The sequence below is a fragment of the Conger conger genome, chromosome 19, assembly GCF_963514075.1.
Source record: "Conger conger chromosome 19, fConCon1.1, whole genome shotgun sequence".
Lineage (NCBI taxonomy): Eukaryota > Metazoa > Chordata > Actinopteri > Anguilliformes > Congridae > Conger > Conger conger.
Genome location: NC_083778.1, coordinates 10,809,580 through 10,836,828, shown reverse-complemented (window position 1 = coordinate 10,836,828; position 27,249 = coordinate 10,809,580). Strand labels below are relative to the sequence as shown.

The 27,249-nt window shown below is 47.0% G+C and overlaps 1 protein-coding gene across 1 annotated transcript in view; it reads right to left on the bottom strand.

The window, feature by feature from the left end:
- Positions 1-8,733: 8,733 nt before the first annotated feature.
- The window catches only part of LOC133119031 (leucine-rich repeat-containing G-protein coupled receptor 5-like), an 82,930-nt gene continuing 64,414 nt past the window's right edge, over positions 8,734-27,249 (bottom strand). The window contains exons 6-19 of the mRNA XM_061229411.1: positions 26,969-27,184; positions 25,768-25,839; positions 22,219-22,287; positions 21,973-22,044; positions 20,217-20,288; positions 20,052-20,120; positions 19,425-19,496; positions 18,916-18,981; positions 17,984-18,055; positions 14,887-14,958; positions 14,614-14,739; positions 14,159-14,295; positions 13,439-13,522; positions 8,734-13,051 (exon numbers count right to left, since the gene is read on the bottom strand). Coding sequence (XP_061085395.1) covers positions 11,988-13,051; positions 13,439-13,522; positions 14,159-14,295; positions 14,614-14,739; positions 14,887-14,958; positions 17,984-18,055; positions 18,916-18,981; positions 19,425-19,496; positions 20,052-20,120; positions 20,217-20,288; positions 21,973-22,044; positions 22,219-22,287; positions 25,768-25,839; positions 26,969-27,184 — 2,263 coding nt within the window. The 3' untranslated portion in view covers positions 8,734-11,987. The remainder of the gene's footprint in view (positions 13,052-13,438; positions 13,523-14,158; positions 14,296-14,613; positions 14,740-14,886; positions 14,959-17,983; positions 18,056-18,915; positions 18,982-19,424; positions 19,497-20,051; positions 20,121-20,216; positions 20,289-21,972; positions 22,045-22,218; positions 22,288-25,767; positions 25,840-26,968; positions 27,185-27,249) is intronic.

Below are 27,249 nucleotides of genomic sequence, written 5' to 3'. Positions count from 1 at the left end.
GATTTGGTGTCCCGTGTTTTCATTACGTGTGGGTCGTAGCGAGTTTCATGTCGTCGAAGTGTACCTTACGTTTCAGGTGGGAATCGTAATACTTTAATTATCTGTAGTTATTTAATTGTAATAATTATTTTCAGCTTCCTTTATTTTTGATAGGTTTGTTGTGATCTATTTCCATCAAAATTTTCCTGGTATAAACTTATAATACATATCCCTTCATTTAGATTTGTATGGAAGTTAAATGATTACTCTCATCCTACTTAAATGATCCTCTTCATTCCTTTGTCGAGATTTGAGTTAGAACCAATTATCAGCCCAAGTCCTTTTAAGTACACCTAAATGTCCACTATTGTATCCCAATGATACATGCCTTCAGTAATGCTCGTTAGACAGCTGCAACCCGCATTAGCTTTGACACTGAGCACAAAGTCTATAAACCTAGAGCTGTAAAAAATAATTAAATTCCTCAAAAAAAAGAAAGAAAAAAAGTATCTGGATATTGCCTAATAAACATGTCTGGTCTGTCTGAAAGCTGCCACGTTCTCATATTTTCAGTGGGTGCAAATGTTACTTTGCTAATCCTTTGGGCCTGTATGAATTCCCCGTTTTGCGAGGATCGGACAGAATGGATTTATAAGGGTTTTATTGAGGGCTTTGAAGCTTGGCAGGGCCAAGGATATCAACCTGATTCAACACTATTGGAATCTGTTGAAACCGGTGAAAGGGTCAGAGGTCAATCTTCTCGCCCTGAGGCTTAAAAAATAAAATAAAAATACCTTGTATGTTCACTCAGCGGTGGCACCTTAAGTGTGACCGTTTAGACAATTTGCTCTCCATAAAAACACACCTACGTAGTACTTTTACTGCAGTTTAAAAGATAATTTGTAGCAGGTGTACTGTGCTCAGCCCTGTGTTTTGCTATTTGAGGGTAGTTTACGTGTGTTCCCAAATCAGTATAGCCTGTACAGTTCTGTCATTATCTGTAAAGCTAGAACGCTTCATGAAATATCGTGGCCTGCAACCTCATTTACGTTCTTGCAGGCATCCAGCTACTGCAAAGAAATAGTGGCCTTGCTTTGCAAAACCCAAACCACTATCAGACAGGAGAAATCAATGGGTATTGATGAACCCAGGTCATGCAGTTCCTCTGTAGGATCTATGATTTTTCACTTTTCCCAGTTCCCACAATTTTAGAACAAAAGAGTGTATACGTTGATATTTTCAGATGATGTTACAAGATTGATCCGAAAAGAGCAGAGGCTACTATAAATGTAAATGAAGTTCTTAAACATATCTTTGAAGGAAAATACTAAACGACCTGCTAAAAAAAGATCTGGACCTGCTTCCTGATGAAAAGCTTTTCGCCAAACGAATGCTGAACTGAGCGGTTTGCTGCTATTGCTATGTTTGTTGCTGTTTTAGCAGTGTTGTGCTCCTACATGCAGCAGTAGACTGAATTTATTTAGTGAGCCACACGACTGAATTTCCACGATCATGAGAAGTGTTCCCTGATTAAACTGAAACAGACCTCTGTTCTCCTCTTCATGGCTCATGCGAACCGAGCATTTCGGCGAAGCGACGGATGGCGTCAGAAAGGGTGGACCTTTTAACCTTTTTCTAGCGGTAGTCTGCCGCCGGTGGTCTCGGCCTCGACCGTTTTCCGACAGGTGGTTCTCCGATCGACCTGCGGCGCCCGTTTGTCTCCGATCCGTGGCGGTGAACCGTCGACGCGGCCGCGCGTATCGTACGGCTCTCGCTGAGCCCAGGCACCCGTCCGGGGGCCCCCGGGCCCCTCGGAAATCGTATCTCTCGACGACCGTCTCCTCGGCTGAGCGCCGGTGAAAAATGGCTTTGTTTTCACAACCTTGAGGGCTTCCTTTCGAGCCTGGAGGGGAGTACGGGGGGGGGGGAGGTGGGTTAGAGGAGGCGGGGGCGCTTCCTGCGATGTGAGTACTGTGTGTGTTGTCAGGAAGCGGTTTCGAGCAGGCCGAACAGGTAAGGAGGTGCGGCGTGGAGTTACCCGACCGCTTCATGTACCCCCCCCCCCCCCAGGCCCCTGCCCAAAGTCAGACGACCTGGCCCCCTCCCCGCCCGCGACCCACGGGGAGGAGGGCGCGACTCCGGAGCGGTTCCTGACACCGCTCGTGATGCGAAAAGCAGAAACGCACCCCCCCCCCCCCCCTACACCCGAACCTGCCTGTCAAACGCCCCCAGGTACTGGGGCCAGAGGTCAAACGCCCACCACACACTCCGATGGAGCCCACGGCCCCGCAGGCCGTTAAAGACATCAACAGACCTCTCTTTGACTGCGTTTAGTGATTGCCCTCACCGCTTCTGCGTGTGTGTGTGTGTGTGTGTGTGTGAAAGGGCGAGAGCAATTGTTGTTTAGTGTAGACCTTACAATGCACAGATGTTCTACCCCTGTCGAACTAGGTTCAAAGTCAGAATTTTATCCGAATGCGTCTGGCATTATGGTCTTCTGTGATTAGTTAACTAGAGCTAGAGGGACACTTGAAGAAGATGGTGCTTGACCTTCTGCTCAATTTGTCCACAGAGTGTGGTCCCAGGAGTCAAGACGGGACTCCATAATATAATGCAGTGGTAATCGTAGCAACAACAGCGACTCACATCACCGGTAAACACAACCCTGTCATAAACTGATTTGCAGTCCACTAATATTTTTCTGTTTCATTGAAAAAATTTTTTATAATGAGCTGTCTGTGATATCTGACAATGGTTTTCCTTTTTCAGTTGACCTGCATTTATAGGGTGTCTGTGTGAGCGTGCGTGCATGCAGTTATAGGCAGAACAGTGACTGTAGCTGAAATGTAAATACAGGAAACCTTTTAGGAGCTGTATATTTGGAGTAGTCATTTTATCCAATTTTGGTGACAGTTTGGTTCATCAGCTTGATGCCAGAGTGGGTATGAAGTGAACTGTCTCATTGTTATGAAATCACAAGGTCAATTCACTTTGCTTTACATGAAATGTAAACATCTCTCATGCTTCATGGTTGCATGCTTGTCATTACTGTGGCCCATGGGTCTATGTTGAATTTCATGACCTGTCATCGTTACAATAAGAAAATAATCTTGCGTGTAACATATAGGAAAGGCTCAAGTGACGACTTGGCTGCCAATAGTCCACGTGCGCTCATGAGCCACAGGTGCAACGCGCGCTAATCATGCTTCCATAGTTACAGTACTGAGTCTATCGACTGATTAATTACGCAGTTTTGTAAATGTTTCATATAAGCTGCCAATTCTTCCTGACAAACATTCGGTAAACAAGAAATACTGTTACTTTCCAGTCGGTAACAGGAAGACTGCCACAGAACAGAAGTATATATTCTTGCACAAACGAACAACACAAAATAAAGGTAGGTAGCTAGACGATAGGTAACCGTAATATAGCATATTCAATATCATGTGTTTGGCAATATAACTTGTTGGCGTAATAAAAAATGTTTTTTGTTTCCAGCGAAGTGAATTCACATGACTTTTAAGTGCATTTTACTTTTTAAAAAGCTAAATTAGGTCATTAGATAAGTTCAGTACGAAGCAAGTTAACTAACGTTAACGTTATTCTAACTTAGCAGTGTGAACGACAACAGAAGGGATCCGCGAGGATGCACTCGTTGAGTAGGTGGGTGATCCAATCCTAATTGTGTCGCTGTTGCTTCAAATCCATAGCCATAAAATGGCTCAAAACTGCTCTGGCCCCTTGCCTTGTGTAACTCCACAAAATTGATTGGAATGCAATTCCAAACAAACATTTCAATAACAAAAAAATGTAACTATGGGAACTTGAGGCAAGGAACGTAAATTGCTGCCTACACTGCAGAGTCACACTGTTTCTAAATTACATTTAAAACCAAAACATCATGTTGACATTCCAAATTACGTGAAGGACAGAGGAGAGTACATTAATATGCAGTATTATATATAACTATGCAGTTTCGCTGATCAATTTTAGAGTCATACAGATAATTAAAACTACCTAGGTTGGCTGTCATTAACCACCCCTTCCTCCGATTGGATTCTACCTCAGGTCTCATGAGAACCTATTTGACATAATCTAAATATTTCTATCTATTTTCTTTTCAACGCGAGCTGTCAGCGAATGTTCTATTGAAATAAACAATACGTGAGAGTAGTATGATATATTTCCTGTGGGATTTAAAATATGATACGTGATCCTGATCTTTAAGTAAGCCACTCGCGAAGGTTTCAGTCGGTTTTGGAGCCTGCCAGGCGAAGACGTTTATTTTGTGATTATGCTTTTGAGTTACTGTGGGATTTTATGTGGGAACACAGATGGAATTGGTAAATTTGGACCATTGGTGAAAGTAGGACCTGGTAATCAACCACAGATGTGAGTTACCTTGGCAAGACACTTCTGCCATTAAAATGTTTTCAAACGTATGTACACCTCACATTCTACCCAACTAATTCAGCAGAAACTAATTTGCTGTCAATTGTTTCAAGTAAAAATAGGCTTAAAACGCTCAGAATTTAGTGCATAATGTTGCCCCTGGTCTTGTGTCAAATTATGTAATCAAGATGTGCTGAAATGTTTTTTTTTTTTTTTGGTGACGTTAGCTTTTGTGACTGGGGATACCTTGGGATTCACGGGGAGTGAGTTAGTTTAAACCTGCCTCATATTGAATCGTAGTAATTCTCCTATACTCCAACACACATCCGAGACCAAATGCTCTTTAGGGATGAGCGAACATTGTTGTTTTTACAGTCGTTCTCGACAGCCATCAACTGTTCAATGCTGACTTTATCCTGCCCTCCACATGCCTATTATCCTTCTGACGGACTACAAAGCCTTTAATCCCCTCTGTTGTCTCGTTCACTTGTGGCAATGTTTAAGAGTTTTTCTCAGCGTCTGCAGTACCGTCGCCCAAGGAAAACAGGAAGGCTTTGTGCCGGCTTTCTTGGGCAGTCGTCACTTTGCTTTCTGTCTCTGTGAAGTCTTAAGCTTCTAAGCTTCTGCTATATAAATGCCAATCATTTACCATTTACCATTTAAGCTGATCGGGCACTTCAGAGACAGCACATTTATGTTTTTTTTAAGGGAAGATCATCTGTAATTAAAGAGAGGGGAAAGCACTGAAATGAGACAAATCAATTGCATTAAATATTGGACTAGCTCATACCGAGGGTAGAGCTTTAAATTGATAGGCGGATTCACGAACCTGATTTAATAGGATTTGGTGAAATTACTGTTGTGACTCCATTTTGATGACACAGGAGTGCATGATGCGGGAGGCATTCTTGAGATGCCTCCTGTATATAAAGAATACCATCGCTATACACATTGTCTGGAGTTAGCTCAGATTGTCTTGCTTTCAAGTGGCAATCTCCAATCTCCTCAGTGTTAGTGCTTTCATTTATTTATTTATTTATTTATGTATATGTTAAGGTACTGCATTCACTGAAGACGAGTGACCGTCTTCTGCCAGGTGTAGCCAGAGACCACAGCAGAAAGGGACCTTTCGAATATGAATGATGGTGAATGGCATCATGGGGGGCCTTGGCCCACCAGGGAGTGTGTCTGATATTGAGTGCATGTAATTGTCTCCAAACATTTAAATTGTCTGCATCTCCCTTTCCAACAGCGTGCACCCTCCTCTTCCACCCCCCCAAATCAAATGGAAAATTGCGAATTATTTGCTTTGTTTGGTTTCTGTTTCGACCGCAGCTGAACCGGAACGTTTATCTGAACCCGAACTCGCGGCTAAACACACGCATTCCCGTGCGTCGGGGGAGTGGGGGGTCCGTTTCGGTAAACACATCACTCATGCGCCGGCTGATCGATGTCTGTTTACTTTATGCCTTGAGAATGGAACAATTAGCAGGCGTATGCTCTTGATTAATGCGGGGGAAGACGGTTTTAAAACCACGGATTAACCAGTGCATTCGGTGCAACCCTTCCAGAAAAATCATCCTTTTATTGTGGTTTGATTTCATGTAGCACTGGCAAGGGGTGTTGTAATTATAGAACACCAACGTAGAATCTAGAAAAAACATTCCAAAAAACCCCACTCTTCAAAGGGTTAATAGTTGTCTGACCTTGAAGGTGTGAGCAACTGCATTCAGAATTACTCATTGTAAACAGGGCTGATGTACTTATCCTATGGGAATTTTCAGTGCAGAATACCACAGCTGGTACAGTTTAATGCTGTCTGGCATGCAGGTTAATTGGTGAGCACACCTTAATCGCCTTCTTCCTTTGCGAGAATCCACAGCCGTTCCATCGCGCTCCGCTTCTGACGACAACGAGCGCGGAAAATGTGCTTATCATTATCGGCGCAGATAACATTCTGGAACGATTATTTTGTCTTCGCGAGCTTACTTTTAAATTAGTTGAGAAAATAAAGTAAATTATACAATTTACGGTACCTTGGACAAACATGCCTTCTTGAGTTGCCCGGGTGATCGAGAGGCACCGGCGCAAGACATGCGTTTAATTGCGAAACTGGGACAGCGGTGGGCAAATGTGTCCGTGACAATTTTCAGATGTGTTTTACATTCGGAAAAATATACACGTGTATCTTGTATTTAGGTCTCAGGAAATGGACAAATAAATATGAATGTTTCCACCATCTGAAGTATTATGGGAATGGGGTATGTGAAGGTCATTTGGAGATACTGATGTAACAAACATACCGAAGTGTAAACCAGCTGCTCAACCTTGATTTTACCCTCTTAGACCTCTCAGTTAGTAAGACTGACTCACAAGGCTAATGAAGGCATAATTAGTGTTGTAGGCCATGCAGTGGGCTCCAGAAGTATTTGTAACCTTGACAAATATGCACAAGACATGCTGTACACTAAAATAAATAGCCGTAAAAAAATACCGTTTCTTAAGAAATTGTAAACTTCCTTTTCCAACGTGTAAAACGTGTAGTGTGCTTTAAGATAATACAACTAATACTCTTCAGTTCAAATGGCAGGTTTTTGATGGGATTTAAGTCTGGAGACTAAGATGGCTATTTCAGAAGATGGCTGTTGTTTTCACTTCACCATTTCTGTGTGGATTTTTTATGTATGTTTCGAGTCATTATCCTGCTGGACTGTCTAACTGTGACCAACCAAGTCTCCGCTTCCGAGCAAAGACAACCACTTTTCTGCCAACGTTTCTTGGTACTTTGTTGAATTCTTAAACAGTGCCCCTGGACCACTGGCAGCAAGACATCTCAAAACATCAATGACTCACGATGGCGTGGATAGCCAAAACGTTCGATTTTGGTCTTATCTGACCATAGCACTCACTTACAGTCATAATTCCAACGAGGTTAGACAAACTCCAGATGCCTGGTATTGTTTATTGTGCTCAGAACGGGCTGTCTTTATACCGTCCTTCCAAATAATGTTTTGCTATGGAGGTGCCACTTTATTGGTTTTTTTGAGACTCAGTGACCCCAAAGATGCAACCATCTCTGCAATTCTTTAACTGTGATGGAATGGAATGATCCAATGGAATGACAAAATATCTTCCCTCAAGACTAAAATGAACTAATTTAAGTAATATTGTATTGCCAATTTCACTCATAATATTTTGATTATTATCTGTGTTGTTTATTTTTTTATTAAGGATGCCAGTAATTCTCTTTTATTCAGTATTGTTTTCTGGGACAGCACAATTATGTTAAAGATTAAAAATTGAGCTTAGGAACTGTGCTCCTAGGTTGAAGAGCATAAGAGTACACTGAATTCAAACAGTAAAGACACGTTTTGCATGCAATGCATAACCATACTGAAATGGTATTACACACCATACAACATAACATAATGGCTGAGAAATCACAAAAAAACCTCATTTCTAAAGTAGTAGTAGTAGTAGTTATTTATTGTGGTCCTTATTTACAGAATTAATGCACAGAAATAATTAATAACAATGTTGACCGAAAAGGTTTAGGCTGAAGCTTTAGCTTTTACACCCTTTTTACATAATATATTCACATATTCCACCCTTTCTCTACTAGGTGTAGTCTATACTCATTTATAAAACTAAATAATTACCTAAATCCATAAAAACTGGTATTGGTGGCCTGTGAAAGTTTGTTGTTTGCTAAATATCTATGAATATGCATTCCTATATATTTTTTTGGCAAAGCACATTTATTTTTGGTTTGAATTTGAATTTAAGTGCACTGGATAACAATTAAATGCATTACATTGGTTTGAATGCCATTGAATTTCACGGAATGACATAGGAACAATGACTTCAACACAGACACACGCTTTATACTTTGTTTTAACATTTTTATAGACACTGCATGAACAATTCTGGGGACATGTGTTTGGATAGGCAGCACGCATAGTTCTTCTTCTTGTTTTCATGATAAATGCCACTTCCCGACAAGTGATCTGAATCAGGCCTGAGTCAACAGTTATTTTCCCCAGCCGTGTAATTTACATCGGTTTGGGGAAACACCTCAGTGATTTGGAAAGTGCTCTTCGCTGCTATAGTGCAGTCCTGCACAATGACAGTGTCTTCAAACGTTATTCATACAAAATTAAATCTTGGTCATGAGAATTTACATTTACCTTTTAGGTGCACTCATAGACATGGTCTGACAGCTGTCTTTACATTTCAGAGGGGTTATTTTTTAAAGAAATCATCACAGGAAGCTGAATTTAGCCGATTTTCCCTCAAAGCTTCCTTGTAGCCGAAGTGATATCACTCTAGAGATATTGCGAATGAAACTCACAGGTATACGTATTTGTTTGGTAAATTGTTTATTACAAATTACATATATTTAGCACTCCAATAAAAAAAGCCAATATGCATCGTTATTTACAGCCACTATGAATGTACAGAAACACAGCTGCTACCGAGGAGGGCGAAAGCTAGTGTCCTAAAACCCTGCGGGGCGCGAGGAGAGCGTCACGTCCACCGCAGTGCGTCTCTTTACACATATAACTTTGATATAAATACAAACTCTATATTTATACATCTTTTTTTTTCTTTCAATCCTTAAAGAGCTCTAGATCATACAAAAATAGCTTTGCATCCAAATTGGGAATCTGTTCAAACAACGGTTAAAAATCGAAGTCAATAAACGTAAAAAAAAAAAAGAAAAAAAGGAAGAAAAAAAATAGACAGCTTTTGGTGAAAACCTGCCAGGAAGGTAATGCGATTGTTGTCTGAAGAGGAAATTTCATTTGTGTTGTGATATTATATTAATGACGTATTCGCGAGGACACCAGGAAAGCTGATATTCTGTAACAGATACCATTACTCAGTTCATAACATTGCTTAACATGGTGATTTATAGGTGTGTGCTACTGTTAAGAGAGTGGGGAGATACTGATATAAATGGCTTGACAGGATTGAAAATTTAGTCTACAAAGCCCATTGCAACCATCTTTTTTAATTTTTTAATTTTATTTTCAGATTTTTTCCCTTTTTCTCCCAATTTGGTTGACAATTGTACCCCATCTAATCCAATTAGAGTTAGTGTTAGATACACCGCTCACACCCCGTCCCTCAGCGGCCCGAAGGAGAGCGACACACCTTCTTCTAGCCGTCTCGTCTCATGCTCGTGACTGATTCCGAGGCGCTTATTGTGCGGCGATCAGCTAACCCTGCCAAGTCCCTCCCTCTGGAGCAGCGAGCCAATTATGCCACTCCACGTGAGCCGGCCAAACTTGGCTTTTGGCTTTTTTGCAACCATCTCTAGTGTTGATAATTACACTCACTTCTGCAGGACCTGAGACAGCATGTCTCCTTTGAATCATAAGCATTTCCACTGGTTTTATCATCAGTGTTTCCACTGGCTGGGTTACCATGTTTACTGTGGCATTGTGTGTACAATACCACCGCCTCTGCCTTCTTCCTGCAGATGTCGGGGATGCTTTCTGAATGAAGAAGCGAGGTCAGGGGAAACGCAAACGCAAACTTTATAAAGATTTCAAAACTTGCGAACCGTAAAAACCTTGGTTTCTGCAATCAGCAGACAGATATATCGTGCACGTTTTTGACGAACGCAGTCCAGCGCAGTGTTACCAGAGGTCCACTGATTTGGTTTCGGAAAGCTGTGCACCACAGGGTCGTGAAGGAGCACTGTGGTGTCCACCATCAACCAATTTCGAATGGTGTTGAGAAGAATTTATGCAACATAAAAAAAATATATATATATATGTACGCCCAGGAGGTTTTTAACCTGTGGCTTCTAAAGGAAGACCTGAAGCTGAATTTAAGGAACAAACTGTAGCTGTCGCAGCTGAGGAACCCCACGTCAAGGCCTGATACAACAAGGATGTGAAAGGAGCAGAGAAAAGGACTCTTCTTAAAATCAGTGCGCCTGGACTCCATTGAAAGGGGCACGTGATGTTTCTTATTAATAGCCTGTCAATACAGTTGTTGAAAGACAGGAAACCCATCCAAATAAACACGCGGGGAAAATGTCAGCGACCGAAACGGCTCCGCGAAAGGCATATTGTGTTTCACTCTGCAGTTGGAATCCGAGTTGTCTCGGAAGCCCGTGACTTGGCCACTTGAAGGCCTGGCCAGATCAACGCCCTCCCTCATATGCCTGGCCATAGAACAAAGTGGGACGCCACAAGATGTCCGTGTTCTGAGGCTTGACGAGGCAACTGTCAAAACAAGGACATTTCTGTCCGCAGATCTTGTTCAGAACGACAGTTCAGACTGATGCCTCTGTTATGAAGAACATATTTCCAAAATCCGGTCTCGATAAACAGTGTAAAATATGTAAATGTAGTCAAAACGTGAAACGTTAAGTTTAATGATTCATCATTTCTCTTTTCAGTCCTTTTTCAGTAAAGATGGAAACAGGATGAATGTCAGATATGAGATGATTTCATGATGCACGCCACACCAATGACAGCAATCCACTGGGAAAGATCAGGTCTGCTTAAGACGATAGAACTGGAATAAAATGTCTGCAGGTAAATGAAATGTCGACTTCAACATAAGGAGGGAAACGATAACCATAAAGTAATCAAACACAATATAAAATGAAAACACTGAGCAAAGAAAACAATTTTACAAATTGCTCTCATAGCCTACGTAGGATAAGATTGTCACAGTTTTATAACTATACACACACACACGCGCACACAGTGTGATGTATATACACAAATAAGTACTATCAAAACAGGACTTTACAACCAAATTCCTGCTGGGTGCATTAGAATAACAGAACGGAAGAAAACAAAATGACCGCGTGGCAATACCCTGAATCAAAATGGAAGTGCGTGACTCATCAGGCTCCGAAAAGTGTTTTTACCATTATGTGTGAGACAAACTATAGCTGGCAGACGAGACCTAGCAAGCAATGCCGGCCCAAGTGGCCAACTGGGACACGGGTGCTTAAAAATCCTCAGTAAAAATGTGCTTCAATTTTTGACTTGCCACAATGCCCTTCTGACAATGAATTTTTCATTGGTTGTGCAACGTCTGTTCAGGTCCACGACAAACGTAACCAAACAGAGTAGCCACGCGACGCCCAGATTTCAAGGGTTTCGGGAGACACTGTAGATATCTCCCCGTGATACAGGGACAAGAAGCAGCTCTCCACGAAAACGCCATGCTTCTTCCTGTAGAGGGTCAGCTTTGGCCAGTACCTTTATTTTTTACAAAGTTAAGCCAGTGGCCACAATTAGCCAAACTAATTTAATACCGTTTTCCAGTCCATGTCACTACGGATGTCAGAAGACATCTTGAGCTTGACAGAGTTGCTTGACAGTGACAGACTTTGCTGAGGTAAACGCGAAACCGGCGGCTCTATACCTGAATTTGGACTCGACCTCTGTATTTGGATGAGAATCTAAATCGGCTCCTTCCGTACTCCGCGAGTTCGTCAGTTCCTTTGCCTGGCTACGGGTAGTGTGGCGGTACGGCGTTTCCCCATGTACGCTTTAAAAATAAATTGTGTTACAGAACGACAGTCATTAGTCTGGTGCTATAGGAAAGGGTTTTACTCCAGGGGATGTGGCCCGAGGCTGGGACTAACGGCACGGGACGAAGGGCACGGGCGGGCAGAAGGCCTCCGCGCTCTGCCCGGGCGACTTGCCCTCCGACTTGTCCGAGGTCGTGAGGGTGACCAAAGCCTGCGTGGAGTCGCAGGACTGCTTCTCGGCGTCCTCCGAGTTGAGGGACACCAGGCTGGCCTGCTGGGTCCTCTTCCAGGACTGCGTCCGCTTGAGGAGCAGGCCCAGGTCCTCCTTGAAGTGGGGGTTGAAGAGCAGGTAGAGCAAGGGGTTGAGGCAGGCGGGCAGGGGCACGATGACCAGCAGGATGGACTTGACCACCTCCGGGCTGATGAAGGAGAGGCTGAGCAGCGAGGAGAAGGAGAGGAAGGCCACGGGGAAGAACAGGACGCAGTTGGTGAAGAGCAGCCAGGCCACGTGCTTGATCATGGCGCAGTCCCAGAAGTTGTCCAGCTCGCCCTTCTCCAGGCCGCAGTAGAGCTTGGCGTAGGCCACCGTCATGACGAAGTAGCAGATGGAGTTGAGCAGCACCAGCGCCACCATGAAGCCCAGGCTGGAGGGCTCGCCGAAGGGCAGCGGCAGGCAGAGGGAGGAGATGCCGTACTCGCCCACGTGCAGGAGGGGCAGGACCGTGATGGCCAGCGACAGGACGAAGCAGAGGGCCGAGGCCACCCTGACGTTCCCCGCCGACGATTTCGCCTCGGCCCTCTTGGAGCAGCGCACGGACAGGCCCCGCTCCAGGGCGGCGGCGGTCAGCAGGAAGATGCAGGTCTCCGAGGCGAAGACGGACATGAAGCCGGTGATCTTGCACCCGGCGCCGCTCTCCCACCACGCCCCGTACTTGGCGAAGGTGCCGAACGTCAGGGCGTCGACCACCGCCAGGATGCCGCTGGACAGGCCCATGAGGGTGTTGACGACGGCCAGGAGGCCCACCAGGTGCTTGGCGGGGGATATGTAGGTAGGGGACAGGAAGATGGTGACCGCCACCAGGGTGTTGCAGACCAGGGACAGCACCACGATGATCCAAACTCCGCTGCGGATGAGCCAGCTGCCAAACAGGTGGTAACATGGGCGGAACGGACCTGCGTCAAGTCAAAGAGGACAGTTACTGACAAGTCCAGGTTGCTACTTGATTTAAACAGTTTATAATGGCTACATGTTTCTCCATTCTGGGTGTAATACTAAGACTTTCCACTGGTTTCCCCAAAATAAGTGGAATGGTTTCATGTCCTCACTCCTAGTCCTGGGGAGCCGCAGGGTGTGCTGGAAACCAGGTGCGGTAAGTTTACTGCGTAAATAACCGCTTTAATTGATCGATTACATGCTGAGTAACAACGAAAGCCAGTAAACCCCGTGGCTCCTCAGGAGCAGGAGTGAGGACCGCTGGTTTAATGTGTAATTCCCTCTGATGCCTGTGGTTAGGAGATGCATGGACGTGACCTCCACATGTAGAGAACACCCTGTCCCACCTGGAGCTGGAGAGCACTGGACTGAGTGATGGGATTTGGGGTCCTCTTCCAGGTCGAGTAGAAAGTCCTCCAGATCATGGTCTTCTGGAATCAAAACCATGATATCACTTTATACTGCTCTTTCCTGCGTCATAAAGCCCCACGGGCTGGATTGAGTGTCTGATACTTGGTTCAGCGCCGTTCACCACAGGACAGGGGCGTGCTGGCTGTCTGCAGCGCACATGTCTGCCTTTGATAACTGCAAACTGTTCCAGAGATACCATATGAACTGCTTCCAGCGGGAAAGATTGTGGTTGGAAGTAATGTATGTTATACACCATGGGTGTGTAAGCTGCTGCCCTCCGGGAGATGGTGGTTGCAAGTATGTTATACACCATGGCTGTGTAAGCTACTTCCCGTGGGAAAGATGGTGCTTGTAAGTATGTTATACACCATGGCTGTGTAAGCTACTTCTCGTGGGAAAGATGGTGGTTGTAAGTATGTTATACACCATGGGTATGTAAGCTGCTGCCCTCAGGGAGATGGTGGTTGTAAGTATGTTATACACCATGGCTGTGTGAGCTACTTCTCGTGGGAAAGATGGTGGTTGTAAGTATGTTATACACTATGGCTGTGTAAGCTACTTCCCGTGGGAAAGGTGGCAGTTGTAAGTATGTTATACACCATGGGTATGTAAGCTGCTGCCCTCAGGGAGATGGTGGTTGTAAGTATGTTACACACCATGGGTGGACATAATGCCTGCTTCTTTCCTGGCGTACTCGTCCTTGCTGCTGTTCTCCTCGCGGTCCCAGGGGTCGGGCGAGTTGTCGCATGACACGAAAGCACAGCACTGGAAGGCGTAGGGCATCTCCATCACTCTGCCGAACACAGGGGAGGAGACGATGTCGGAACGCACCCCGTGGAAAAAACGACCATTTTCCAGCATATTTGTCACAAGGCGGTTTTATTTAAACAGCTGTGGAAGGTGATGCATAATTGCGAGAATCCACGTGGGGGGGGGGGGGGGGGGGGGGGTAGGATAATTCCAAGGGCCCTGACTGACAGGGATGATCAAAAAAATATTAGAGTGCTATAATTTTCCGGGATGGGATGGGGGGGGGCAATGTGAGATCTATACACGGGCCCCGGGGATACATGGTGGCACCCAGGCTGAGGGGCTCGGCGTTGTCCTGTACCTGAGTTTGGGGAAGCTGTCGGCGGTGAAGAGCTCCTGCAGCCCCTGGTTCCCGGCCAGCTTCAGGTGCGTGAGGCCGTGCAGACCCGTCAGCGGCAGGGCCGACAGCAGGTTGGAGGTCAGGTCCCTGCGGAGAGCCGACAGCCCAGGGGGAGTCAGTCTGGAGGCACGCCCCGGGGAGCCGTGACGTGGCTCTGTGCCCAACCCCAAATAACCAACCCCAACAGTCCCAGCGCGCATAGGAACGGACGGGTAAGTAAATGGGCTCGCTCACAGTTTGATTAACGAGGGCAGGTTGGAGAAGGCGTGAGGGTCCACGGTGCTCAGTCTGTTCCAGGCCAGATCGCTGTGAGGGGGAAAAAGGGCAGAAATAAAAATACCTTCCTTTCAGAACTGGAAACCTGGCTGTGGCCAAAATGCTCTCATTGGACACCTTGAAGTCAGACTCAAAGTCAGATTTCTTCCCCTTCTAACGTTTGGTCTGAACAATAGCTGAACCTCTTGAGCATGTCTGCGTGCTTTTATGCGTTCAGTTGTTGCCACATGGTTGGCTAATTAAATATTTGTAAGCCTCATAAAGTGCTCACCGAGTGTATATAGTAGCAATGGTTTTGTCCATAAGTTTCAAAATCATACACATTCATAAAGGTGTTTTCGAACGATGCCTCGATTACATCACAGTAACTTTGACGATTGCACCACAAGCAGTTCCGTCGTCCCAAACCCGGAGAAAGTACACGATCAAAGTCCTTATAAGTCTTCATAAGTCAAGGAAAGATCCTAAGTAAGGAGTACGAAAGGCTACTTCCATTCTCAGACATGCGCCTGTACCTTTTTTTATTTCAACAAAAAGAAGTATGAATTATGTCACACGGAAAAAATGTGATTCATGGATCAGGAAATGTCTTTCATTTATTTTTTTAACTGAGATCAGAGCCCACTGCCTGACTGTTTTCCGGAATGCTCACAGCAAGAGAGATAACATGCCATTTGGCTTGGACAGTAGCAATAATGGCATATTCATACAATATTTTTTTTAGAAAATATGGAGGCAACTAAAATTGTGGGTTTTCTCTGCTGCCTTAAGCCTCGGTTCTGTGACCCAGATTTTTGGAACGCAGCAAAACACGTTTTCTCTCAGTGGTTTTTGTCAAGATCCAATCTGTGTAGGCCAAATTGTTTGTTTATGATTAACATGCTGTTTGAATTGACCCCGTGGCAAGGAATAGGAAACGATTGAGAACACTCTGTCATATCACATTTTTTTTTTTTACAGGTTTCTGAATGCGTTAACTGCTAAGCACATACCGTTCTGTTGTTTAATAGTATGAGATTTCTTGCAACAACAGCCTATTGTTCTGTTCTTTATCCGGGAGGGACTTTGACTAGAACAGGGCTAAGCAGGTCTTATTTCTTGGACTTAAGTCTTTTTTTTATGGTCCGACTGAAATCTTCTTAACCTAACTCCATACATTACTAGGCTAATTAGACGTGTTTCGCCCTTTTAGTCACTTCAAAGAGGCTGCAGTATTTGAACAGGCCCATGAAACGAGCTGGGCTGCAGGTTTTGGTGGAAGGCGCTGCTATTGATTTAGTGGGGCTGTTTAAGCACGCCGAGGTGTAAAATGGTCACAAAATGGAAGACTTTTTTTTCATCCCGCCGTCCGTCAATCGCTCGTTTCCGCCGACAGATATTGGCCGGAGGAATCTTACGGGACGTGTCTCTCAGCGACGGGGCCCCTGCCCATGAAGTCACTACTGGCGCACGCCGTACTTGTGCTTCTCATTTAAGACGCGTCCACTCCCTGGTAATTCAATAGTCCCCCGGTGCGTTCGTATGCGAAACGGCTGCGGGCGGGACCGGGGCCCGGCGACAAGGGGGCCAACTATGAGCGCACGAGGGCCCCTGCTCTCGCCCCCGGGTCGCCTTGGCGGAACCGAGCCGACCCCCGTTTCCGCGGGGACCGCGTGCGCCCGAAAAACCCGGGCCCCATGTCCTCACTTCCTGGCGCGCGCGCGTTCCCAGAATGCACGGGCAGGTTAAAATAAGTAAATAAGTCAGCGCGGGGGCTGGGGATGGCGTAATGCTTCCACAGGGGCAGGCTCGGGTTCAGAGGAGCGGCTCTCCTGGACATTCGCGTGGCCTCTGAAATCGACACCTCATCGCGTCGTCAAAGGAAAGGGCTCCGCAGCTGGACGCCGCGCGGACCCGAATGTAATGAGAATTGGCCGCATCTCGTCGCTCGAAATTATTTACCGCCAATTAAACCGAGAGGGTTTAATTGCTCTGTTGAAACTGAGCAATTAACTTTAGGTTTTAGGCTTAACTTACTGGAACCGAGAGCACGTGAGACTCATGCCAAAAGCTCGACGGAGAGCTTGTGCTGTTTGCTTTGGACGGGACAGTGTGGCGATGACGTCCCCCGGACAGGGCGTCCAGCCTTTTGGGGGAGGCCTGCTTACGATTCCCAAGCCTGAGATGAAGGCAGGACTGGGGCCTACAGAGGTGTAAACTGGAAACTGGCTTTAGTCAAACTGGCAGCTTCATTAGGAAAGTCCTGCCCTGGCAACACCAGGGTTCTACTACCCAAGGTTATCACTGTGTGTGTGCGTGTGAGCGTGTGTGTGTGTGTTTGTGTGTGTGTGTGTGTGTGTGTGTGCGTGCATGTGTGTGCATGTGTGTGAGAAATTCATAACTGGGCTAATAAGTTATGGCTGTTTTTGGATGGGCGGCACGGATGGTGCAGTGGGTAGCGCTGCCGCCTCACAGCGAGGAGGTCCCGGGTTCGAATCTCCGTCGGCCGGGTCCTCTCTGTGTGGAGTTTGCATGTTCTCCCCGTGCTTGCGTGGGTTTCCTCCGGGTACTCCGGTTTCCTCCCATAGTCCAAAGACATGCAGGTTAGGCTGATTGGAGAGTCAAATTTGCCCGTAGGTATGAGTGTGTGAGTGAATGGCGTGTGTGCCCTGCGATGGACTGGCGACCTGTCCCGGGTGTATTCCTGCCTTTCGCCCAATGTATGCTGGGATAGGCTCCAGCCCCCCTGCGACCCTATTCAGGATAAGCGGGTTAGGATAATGAATGAATGAATGAATGAATGTTTTTGGATGAAACCTGGTGAAATGCTTCTATAACTGGATGTGACAGAAAGGATGCGTGCCCCAGATGCAGGGCATTGATCTGGCTGAACAGGTCACTATATTGGGAACGTATGGTATACTTTCGCTCCAGCCCAGTGACTACACTTTAAACGTCTCCCGAGGCAGCTTCCTTCTGTAACTCGACAAGACATCCTAACGTTTAGTTCTGAAGCTAAATGGAAACACGTAGCAAACACAGCGGCCCCGCTGAGGGATTACTCCAGGTTACTCACAGGGATCTGAGCGCGGTCAGCTCCTGGAACGTGTCAGCCAGCACCTCCTGGATCTCGTTGTGGTGCAAGTCACTGGAGGAGGAAGGAGATGGGTCAGCACCTCCACCGGATGTTTCTCCCTTCCATGTTATTTAACTCCCTTCACCATTCATGATGCTTTGTGATGCATTCGTGATGCTCTGACTTATGGTAGAACCTATGCACTTGTAAGTCGCTTTGGATTAAAAGCGTCTGCCAAATGACTAAAATGTAAAATGTAAAAAATCATGCCACAGGCCTGATCTTTCCTGTGGTATGTTTTGTCAACACACTCGCTTTTATAGAAAAAGACTCAACATTGTACAACATTGTACCGTGATTCTTCGGTCAGAAAAACAAAATGGACGACACTCGGCGTGCCTTTGCCGTGTGGTGCAGTGGTTAGAGAACTGTGCTATGACTGGACAATGGCCACTGCGACAACCAGAACCAGAATTACAACCGTGTCAGTCTGTTCGTATCCGATGGAACGGTTTCAGGGACGCAGATTAAGATTCACCCTGGACTAAATTTAGTTTTGTATGGAAAAAAAGCTCCATTCAAAATAGAATTTAGTCCAGGACTAAGCTTAATCTGTGTCTGTGAAGCCAGCCCTTGATTTATTTCTTGTTCTAATAAAGGACCAAAATAGTTGTGATATTTTGTGCTGGAAAGAACAAAAGTAAATCTCAACAAGTATTTTAGTGCCAAAATTGAGATTGCTCTTATTTCTTTTTATTTTTTGCTACAAAAGACAAAAATATTGGCAGTGAGGTAAGACATTTCACGATTTTCCAAGAAGAACATTTCAGTTGTCAAGCAAACAGTAACTTGAGACAAGCTAATATTTCTAAATGAGACACAAAAAAGTCTGACCTTAAGACTGAAAAACGCTTGTTAAGACGGACACTCACATCCGCTGGATCCTCTCACAGCCGTTGAAGCTTGGGAGATGCTGGATCAGGTTGTAGGAGAGGTCCCTGCAAGACACACGCGTGTCCACGGTCATACATGTGCTATTCATCACGTCACACGGCCCGTGTCTACTACATACAAACACCCAGGCTCCCCCCCCCCCCCCCCCCCCTGTAATCACGGGCGCAGAGTGTTGAGGGAACGTCGCCGACGACCTCTCTCGTCTTTTGAAGAAACCAAATGAACGACAGATGAGTCAGAAAAGCCGGGCCGTGTTTTCACTCCCGAGAAAGTACACAAACAGCGCCGAGTACATCATGTAGTTTTTCTGGCACTCGTTCCCTTCCTGACTGGAATAATTATCCCTCTTGACCTCATGCTATTGGTCACGGTGCAAAAAAAAAAAAAACCCACCTCCCAAGTCGCTGAGTTTTTGCAACTGCAGTGGAAGATGGAAACAGAAATGTTCATGTGAAGGGGCAGACGGTGATGTCATGCGGGGACTCACAGCACTTGCAGGTTGGGTAGCTGGTCACACACGGCACCAGGCAGCGACGTGATTCGGGCTCCGGTGATGGTCCTAGTCAGGGATCAGACGGGGTCATTAGAACTGTGGGAGCCGCCTGTGTCGAGTGTGAATGGGTCTATTCATGTTTTCGCCCGTTACCAGGAATACTGGGGTCTTTCTTTAAACCGGGAACGCTAAACCAGCGCAACCGCTGACCGCTCCTTGCCGGGATTCGGGCCTGGCTCGGCGTTAGCTAGTCAGACCCTGGGTCAAACACGTCATTGTTTTTGGATTCAAATACGTCGCTGCGCTCGATTTGATCTCGCGTGGTGCGACTGAGCCAACCATAAAGGACCATAAAGCGGGGGGTTGGCACTTTTTCGAGAGCATTTCATAGGTTCTAGTGCACCAGGCAAGCTCAGTAAAGTGTAGAGGAATTTGAAAGTGTTTGAATCCAAAACAATGACGTATTTCGCCCAGGTCTGATTAGCTGACATGGGAGTCATATTCTCGGGTTCTGTAACTATATCCCTGCGGCCATGTGCACTGCAGATTACAGCAGCTATGAAGCTGATTTACTTCATACAGGCGAGGGGTTTCGGTTTTGAGAGCGCATTGTAAACTCACAGGCTCTGCAGGCTCCTGGTGCCGGTCAGGTCAGGAAACTCGGTGATTTCAGTGGCTCCGTTGAGCGACCTGGGCACAGGGAGGGACACAGAGAGGCGGTGAGACGAGACCCCCGGAACAACAGCCGCCATTTTAAACGGTAACGGAAGGCTCCGAGGTACTCACAGAGTGCGCAGCTCCGGAAGGTGCTGGAAGGCGGACTTGGCCACAAACTGGATGGGGTTGTCGTAGAAGAATCTGTTTCGAAAAACGACAGACGGGCTTCAGACAGACGCTCGTTAAGGTCGCTTCCCGCTGGCCCGAGCACTGTTCTCAGGTGCGTCGGGACGTGTCGCAGGGGGGCAAAGGGACCGAAAGGCGAAACGCATCGCCCTCTCTGCAGGCGCGTGAAACGGGCACATCTTCACGCTGCTTCTTTTCGGGGAGCGAAGCCAATGTGTCATAGCTCTGGACCGTCTCCCTGTGCGCATTCCCTGTGCTCAATGGCCCAGCTCTGAAAACACACCGTCCTCCCCTGACTGGGAGCTAAAAACGTTTAGATATTATCACCGGTAGCACGGTTGTACAATGTGAAAAGGGTTGGAGGAGTGCAGGTTTTTGGATTTAGTCCACCACGAAGATGCCCGAGTTGATTCAATCACGGTTTTGATCGAAGACCGTGATTAGATAAACGGTTAAATCAAGACCGAAAACGTTAGCTAACGTTCAGCAACGTTAGTGACAACTTTTTTCCATTCGACACCAACATTAGCTAACGTTAGCGAACGTTCGCCATCTTGAACGCACCTCAGGTGTTGTAGTGCTGAGTACTAAAACAAAAAACCCGCACCCACACCGGCCCAAAGACCGGCCGACTATGGGAGACCTCCTCCCTAAAGACACGCATCAGCCCGACCTCACAAAAGGCAAGACGGAGGATGCAGGCGCTCATGAAAATGATCCGGAATGTTTCTGTTTAAAGACGGCCTGCCCCCGTCCGTTCCCTCTATTTACATTAGCGGCAGGGACATCCCAAATCACGCCAAACTTCACGCCAAGACCGGGAAGAAGGCCACCGCACACGTATAGGGGGGTTAACACACAACTCGTCCCAGACGTTATTAGTTTTGAAAGCGCACGTTCGGCACACTTTCAAGCAGGCGCGAACCCCGAGCCCAAGCATGCTCTGAAGGTATGCTCTCCTGAGATGTTTCAATAGCAGTAAATCAAGGGAAAAGGTTCTCTCAGCCTTTATCACATATACTGTCTGTGGCTCTTTTTTCTGTTCTGCATAGAATTTACCGCCTACGTTACGCCGGTCTGAACGTTCCACGCTCCGTCGTTTTCTAAGTTACGACGAGGCGAACGTGACCGGCCGGCGCGAAGGGGTTACGGGAACGGGCGGCGCTTCTGGTCAAGAAACCGAATCCGCGCCCGAGAAAACTCTCTCCCTTACGAGAGGACGATAAATCTAAAGGGGTCAGTCTGTGGCGCAGAGGCACCTGGGCGAGGCAGATACGGTGCATATGGAAACAGAATGTAACATGAGTGCTTCGCAGTAGTTTTTTGTGACTTTGCCGTGACATTTGGAGCTACGGATTCACCCCTCTGAACCGCATACTTTACATCCATGTGGACTTTGTGGTTCACCTGCAAGTTTAATACCTCAACTGTTACCGTCTTAACCTACAGGCCAGCGGAGGATGGGCATCCCCATATAGCCAGGTTCCTCTCAAGATTTCTTCCTATCTGGGAGTCTCTGGCCCCTGTTTGACGGTTGTTCTCCCACTAGGGAGTTCTTTACCGCATGTGCTGTTTGTATTCCTATTTTTTCTTCCCTTCTGTAACTCTGTAAAGCATCGTTGGGACAGTCTGCTGTTAAAAGCGCAACACACATAAAACTGAATTGAACTTGAACGTATTCCGTTAAAGGATGACCTACATTGTCAGTAGAGACGGGTTTCCAATGAAGGCATGCTCTGGGATGGACCTGATGTTGTTGCTGTGAAAGCCCCTGGAGAGGGAATATTAGAGACGCAGGGTTGGTTGGGTCCAAAGCAGGCAACAGGCAGCAACAGCAGCAGGCAGGGGCATCGTTAGCGTTAGCATTAGCGTAAACATCAAAGTTACCATTAGCGTTAGCATTACCATTGGGGTTAGCATTAGCATTAGCGGCACGTGAACTTACAGCTCCTTCAGGTTGGTGAGCGCTTTGATGGCCATGGGAAACTCGTCCAAATTGTTGTAGTTCAGATCTCTGGGGACGGAGGAAAGAGGAGTAATGAATTAACTTTCATACAGTGTCTCGCCAGACAATTCTGAAAATGTAGCCTATGCAGTGAGCTTTCAACCACTCCTTTGAAATAGACTCTTTTCAAATATTGGATCGTAGAATGTGTGATTGTGTGTGTGTTTTTCAGATAAAATGTTTCAGCGTTCCCTGAAACTCCTGCCATTTCTCTCGCCTACAAATCGCGCCTTGTCTCTGTAAGGCACGGCAAAACGGATGAACCGCACTAATACCTCATTACAGACTGGAATAGCTCATTGCAGCGGAACCGCGCGGGACTTGAGCCGATATGCGTGCGGCGTGCCGCAGTGTGCGGTCGCAGTCCCCCGAGAGGACTCTCTCTTCACCCCGACCGGCGGGACGACCGACGGCGTCTGATGTCGGTCCTGCGGCCGAGTCCCCGCGAGACCAGACGCCGCCGCCGTCAGACACGGGCCTGTCGCCGGAGGCCTGGCCCCCTGAGAACAGGAAGGGCTCTGAGAGGGCCCTGCCGACCCCGTCGCCTTCCTCCGGAGGAGCCCGCGGGGGCGGCCCGGGCCCCCCGGCCCCCCCGCCCGCACGCAGACCCGCCCTCTCCCCGCCGCGGCCCGGTAAACAACGGAGGTTCTCACAACGGGGCCTTCCTGTTTGTAAATATCTGGCCCGGCTTTGATGAGGCCTATCCGGGTTTGGTCCACGTCCTAGGAACCTGTCCTTTTCCTGCTCCGGAGCGTCGTCGTGTCGCCCGGAAAAAACCCCCCCCCTGCTTTTTACGGAACGGTCGAAAACAAGAGGGGGGGGGGGGTTGGGCTCCTTCCTGCCTTCAAGCGGGCGAGGAGTGTGAGAACGGCCCAGAGTGGGCCTTAAAACCCCTCCCCAAAACGAAACGAAAGACGTCGCGCTAAAGGGCCCAGAGTCAACAGACGTGTTTGCTTAGGAATCAAGTTTGAAAGGGGAGGGAGGGAGAGGCTAAATCACGGTGATTGAAAACCTCCTTCTGTAGGGCTGTGTAAAGACCCCCGTTTTAGGGGGGGGGGGGGGCGTTAAAGAAAGCCTGGCAGAGCTTTCTACACAGGGCGTAAGGGGCTCGCTCTCCCTCCTCCTCCTCATCGCTAGATTGGGCTCCAGGTCCTCACATGGGAGCGATTACTGGCAGTGACCCTTCGCTCAGGCACAGGTGGCTCTCTGCTGCAGCAGCCATCCCCTCCGCCGCCACACGCATTCGAAACTCCCCCCCCAACGTCAACACGGTGGAACGAGCTTATACGGATTGTGAAAATACCATTAAATTAAAATTATTTCAATCTGGGGCCCAGGATATGGTGGGGAAGGTGGGGGCGGGAGGGGGTAGGGGGGGAGGTCGGTGGTGTTAACATGATTTGAGAGCTGTTTGCGTTTTTTAAAAACCCCAGAAAGAACGCTTGTGTTGTTGGAAGATAAATATTGCGCAGGGGTTGTGAGTGGGCTTTGAGGACACGGTCACACCGGAGATGAAAGGGAAGCCGGCCTTGGCGGTGTTCTTGGGGTTTCGCGGACGTTTGAGTATTTTTAAAACCCCGCTGGCTCACTGCTGCAGCGCCCCGTTGAAGCGTTGCCGGAGGGCCGTTTCACCGTTACGCTGAAAACGTTTGGGAAACGTCTGCCCGGTGTCTCGACTGTAATTATTCGGAAGCTGCGCCCACACGCGGATGCAAACGTCGGAGGAACGGCCTCCCAACGTTGCAGGAACGCAACGTTTCCAAACGACCAACTCCTTGCCCGTTCAAAGTGCGTTAGCGGTTCAGTTGGGAAATATAAAGCACTTCGTGTTGCTTCTTACACGGCCATCTGTCATGTGAATTCTGGCAAACTTGTGTTGCCTTTTATTAAACAGATTACTTCATGGACTTCACATCAAATTGCCAGCTGAAGCGCAGTGCTTTTTTTGGTGTCCTCATAGCTCTGACGCCTGTACTATAGCACAGTCGTGTTTGGACACATTTCACAAGACCAGAATAAACAAGGAATTTAGAAAGGATACAAACGTTTCTTCAATCGAGTCAGTCTATATTGCTTTGGCTTTTTTTTTTTTTTTCTAAAGAAAATGAGTGAAACACAAGTAAAATCATTGGCAGTGTTTTTGGACTTGTTGTGACGTTATGAAAGAGAGCTGTTCAGCGTGTGTGTGTGTCTGTGTGTGTGTGTGTGTGTGTGAGAGAGAGAGTGTGTGTGTCTGTGTGTGTGTGCGCAAATGTGTGCGTGTGTGTGTGTGTGTGTGTGTGTCTGTGTGTGTGTGCGTGCATGTGTGTGTGTGTGTGTGTGCGCACATGTGTGTGCGTGTGTGTGTGCGTGCGTGTGTGTGTGCGTGCGTGTGTGTGTGTGTGTGTGTGTGCGTGCATGTGTGCCTGTGTGTGTGTGTGTCCACCCCCCACTGGGCTGTGGCACGTCCCCTCCCTGTGATGAATATGTTGTCTGTGTTCAGTCATCTGCCTCCTGAGTGCAACTGAATAGGGCAACAGATCTCCCCCTTTCCCCCTGCACTGCTCTTAAAAGCTCCACACTATGCAGGCTTACTTGGCACTTACAAATTCTTATTTGTCATTTTTAAGAAGCTAACACTTTATTTTGCTTATCTTCCATTCATTTTACAATTTACATTTCAAACAAAGATTTTAACAGTGGTGTGACAAATTGTTGACTTTGGAATTAAAAGGCTCTGTCTGTTTTCTGAGCGGTTTTGAGATGTTGAGCTGTGAATGGGCTCCAAGCAGATACTTTCACATTTAGCATTTTTTTCATACTTTTAAACAGTATTTTGGTGTAAAATTTATATATTAACATACATTTAGTGTGCTATAAACAGCGTACTTTTTGTCAAAAACGTCAGTTCGAACCTTATGATTCTAAGGTCTCGAAATGTAGTGCAACTATATATATATATTTTCATTTCAAAGAGTTAGCAGTTTTTCCTTTAACTTCCATGAATTGTACCATTGAAAGAAATAATTTGACAGTAATAATAGTGTCAAGCGGAGAGTCAAAAGCAGTGCTAATACACTACATACGCACTTAAATTGTTTCTAATGTGAACTGTGTCTTTTAAAACAAAGCCCGTGTGATAGGGAGCTCTTAACTGAAATGCGCAGCCTGACACACGGCATCGACCGGTCAGAAGTCCTAAATCCCGTAAAAGCCACTCCGGAGGGCACACAAAAATGGACACAGCCGTGCTTCAACGGCCTGGCGGCTGGAAATAAAAGATGTTTGGCTCGACCGCACGCACCCCACGGATCCTGCACCGGCCTCAGGGCCAGGGTTAGCCCCGCGCTGTTTCGGGAGAGGCACTGAAGGAATCCCTTGTGTGTGTGTGTGTGTCTGTATGTCTGTATGTCTGTATGTGTGTGTGTGTGTCCTAAGGTAACATTTTAGGCCACTTTCTGCATTTTAATGAAAACTTTTCAAATTTAAACAAGTCAGAGGTCAACTCACAAAGTCTCCAGACTCTGGAGCCCATCAAAGCTTCTCTTTCCCAGGAACCGGATTCTATTGTTATGGAGATGTCTGAGGAGGGACAGGGAGGAAAACAGTCAGAGAGACACAATGCAGCCCGGAGGGCCCCGGCGGACTCTCCCCATTGGCCGACGCCAGAGAAAAGAGAGAACGAGAGAAAGAGAGAGAGAGAGAGAGAGAGAGAGAGACACAGCTCGGGCATGCTCATTACATGCTAATCACCACTGTACCCGACGCGTCCGCATCAGAAAAGTTGAAGAAAGAAGCAGAAAAGAGGCACATTCCCCCCCCCCACCCCCCCGTTCTGCACGCATTACGGACAGTCTGGTGAGAAGGATTTTCCAACCAAACACCCGGCCATTGTCGACCCGGCCCCCGCATAATCATATTAACATAGATTAGAATAAGCTCAATGGCACAAAATGTGCCACGCATAACACCCCGGCAGAAAGGGGCTTTTGAAATTATTCCCGGATTTTGATTTGATTAATGAATGGAATCTAAAAAGCACAATGCAGTAATTAAATCCAGGCAATGTGCGCTCCTGCTTTAAGCGCCACGGCTCCCCAAGCACTAAACTGTTGCTATTTTAACTAATATAACGGGACTGGCCCATTGCTGCGTTTCACTGACGATAAGAATCATTTTAGTAATGTGAACAGGGTGACTGTCCGTATTGCTGAATTTGAGTAATTCTCACAACAGGACTGTCCGTATTGCTGAATTTGAGGAATTCTTACAACAGGACTTTCCGTATTGCTGAATTTTAGTAATGCTATCAACAGGACTGTCCGTATTGCTGAATTTGAGTAATTCTCACAACAGGACTGTCCGCATTGCTGAATTTGAGTAATTCTCACAACAGGACTGTCCGTATTGCTGAATTTGAGTAATTCTTACAATAGGACTTTCCGTATTGCTGAATTTGAGTAATTCTCACAACAGGACTGTCCGTATTGCTGAATTTTAGTAATGCTAACAGCAGGACTGGCCGTATTGCTGAATTTGAGTAATTCTTACAATAGGACTTTCCGTATTGCTGAATTTGAGTAATTCTCACAACAGGACTGTCCGTATTGCTGAATTTTAGTAATGCTAACAGCAGGACTGGCCGTATTGCTGAATTTTAGTTACGCTAACAGCAGGACTGCGTGTAGCTGACTCCGGTAAGGGTACTCACAGCACGACCAGGCTGGTGAGGTTGGCGAAGGCGAGGTCGGGGATGCGGGCGATCTTGTTGAGGGCGAGGGTCATGGCCTGCAGGGCGGAGAGGCCCCCCAGGGCCTGCACGGGGACCTCGCTCAGCGCGTTGTCGTCCAGCCACAGGTGCCGCAGCGAGGCCAGGCCGTCGAAGCAGCCGCGCGGCACGCTGTAGATGTGGTTCGCGTCCAGTCGCCTGGCAACACAAGCACACAGATACTGTCAGAGCTAGTCGCCTGGCAACACAAGCACACAGATACT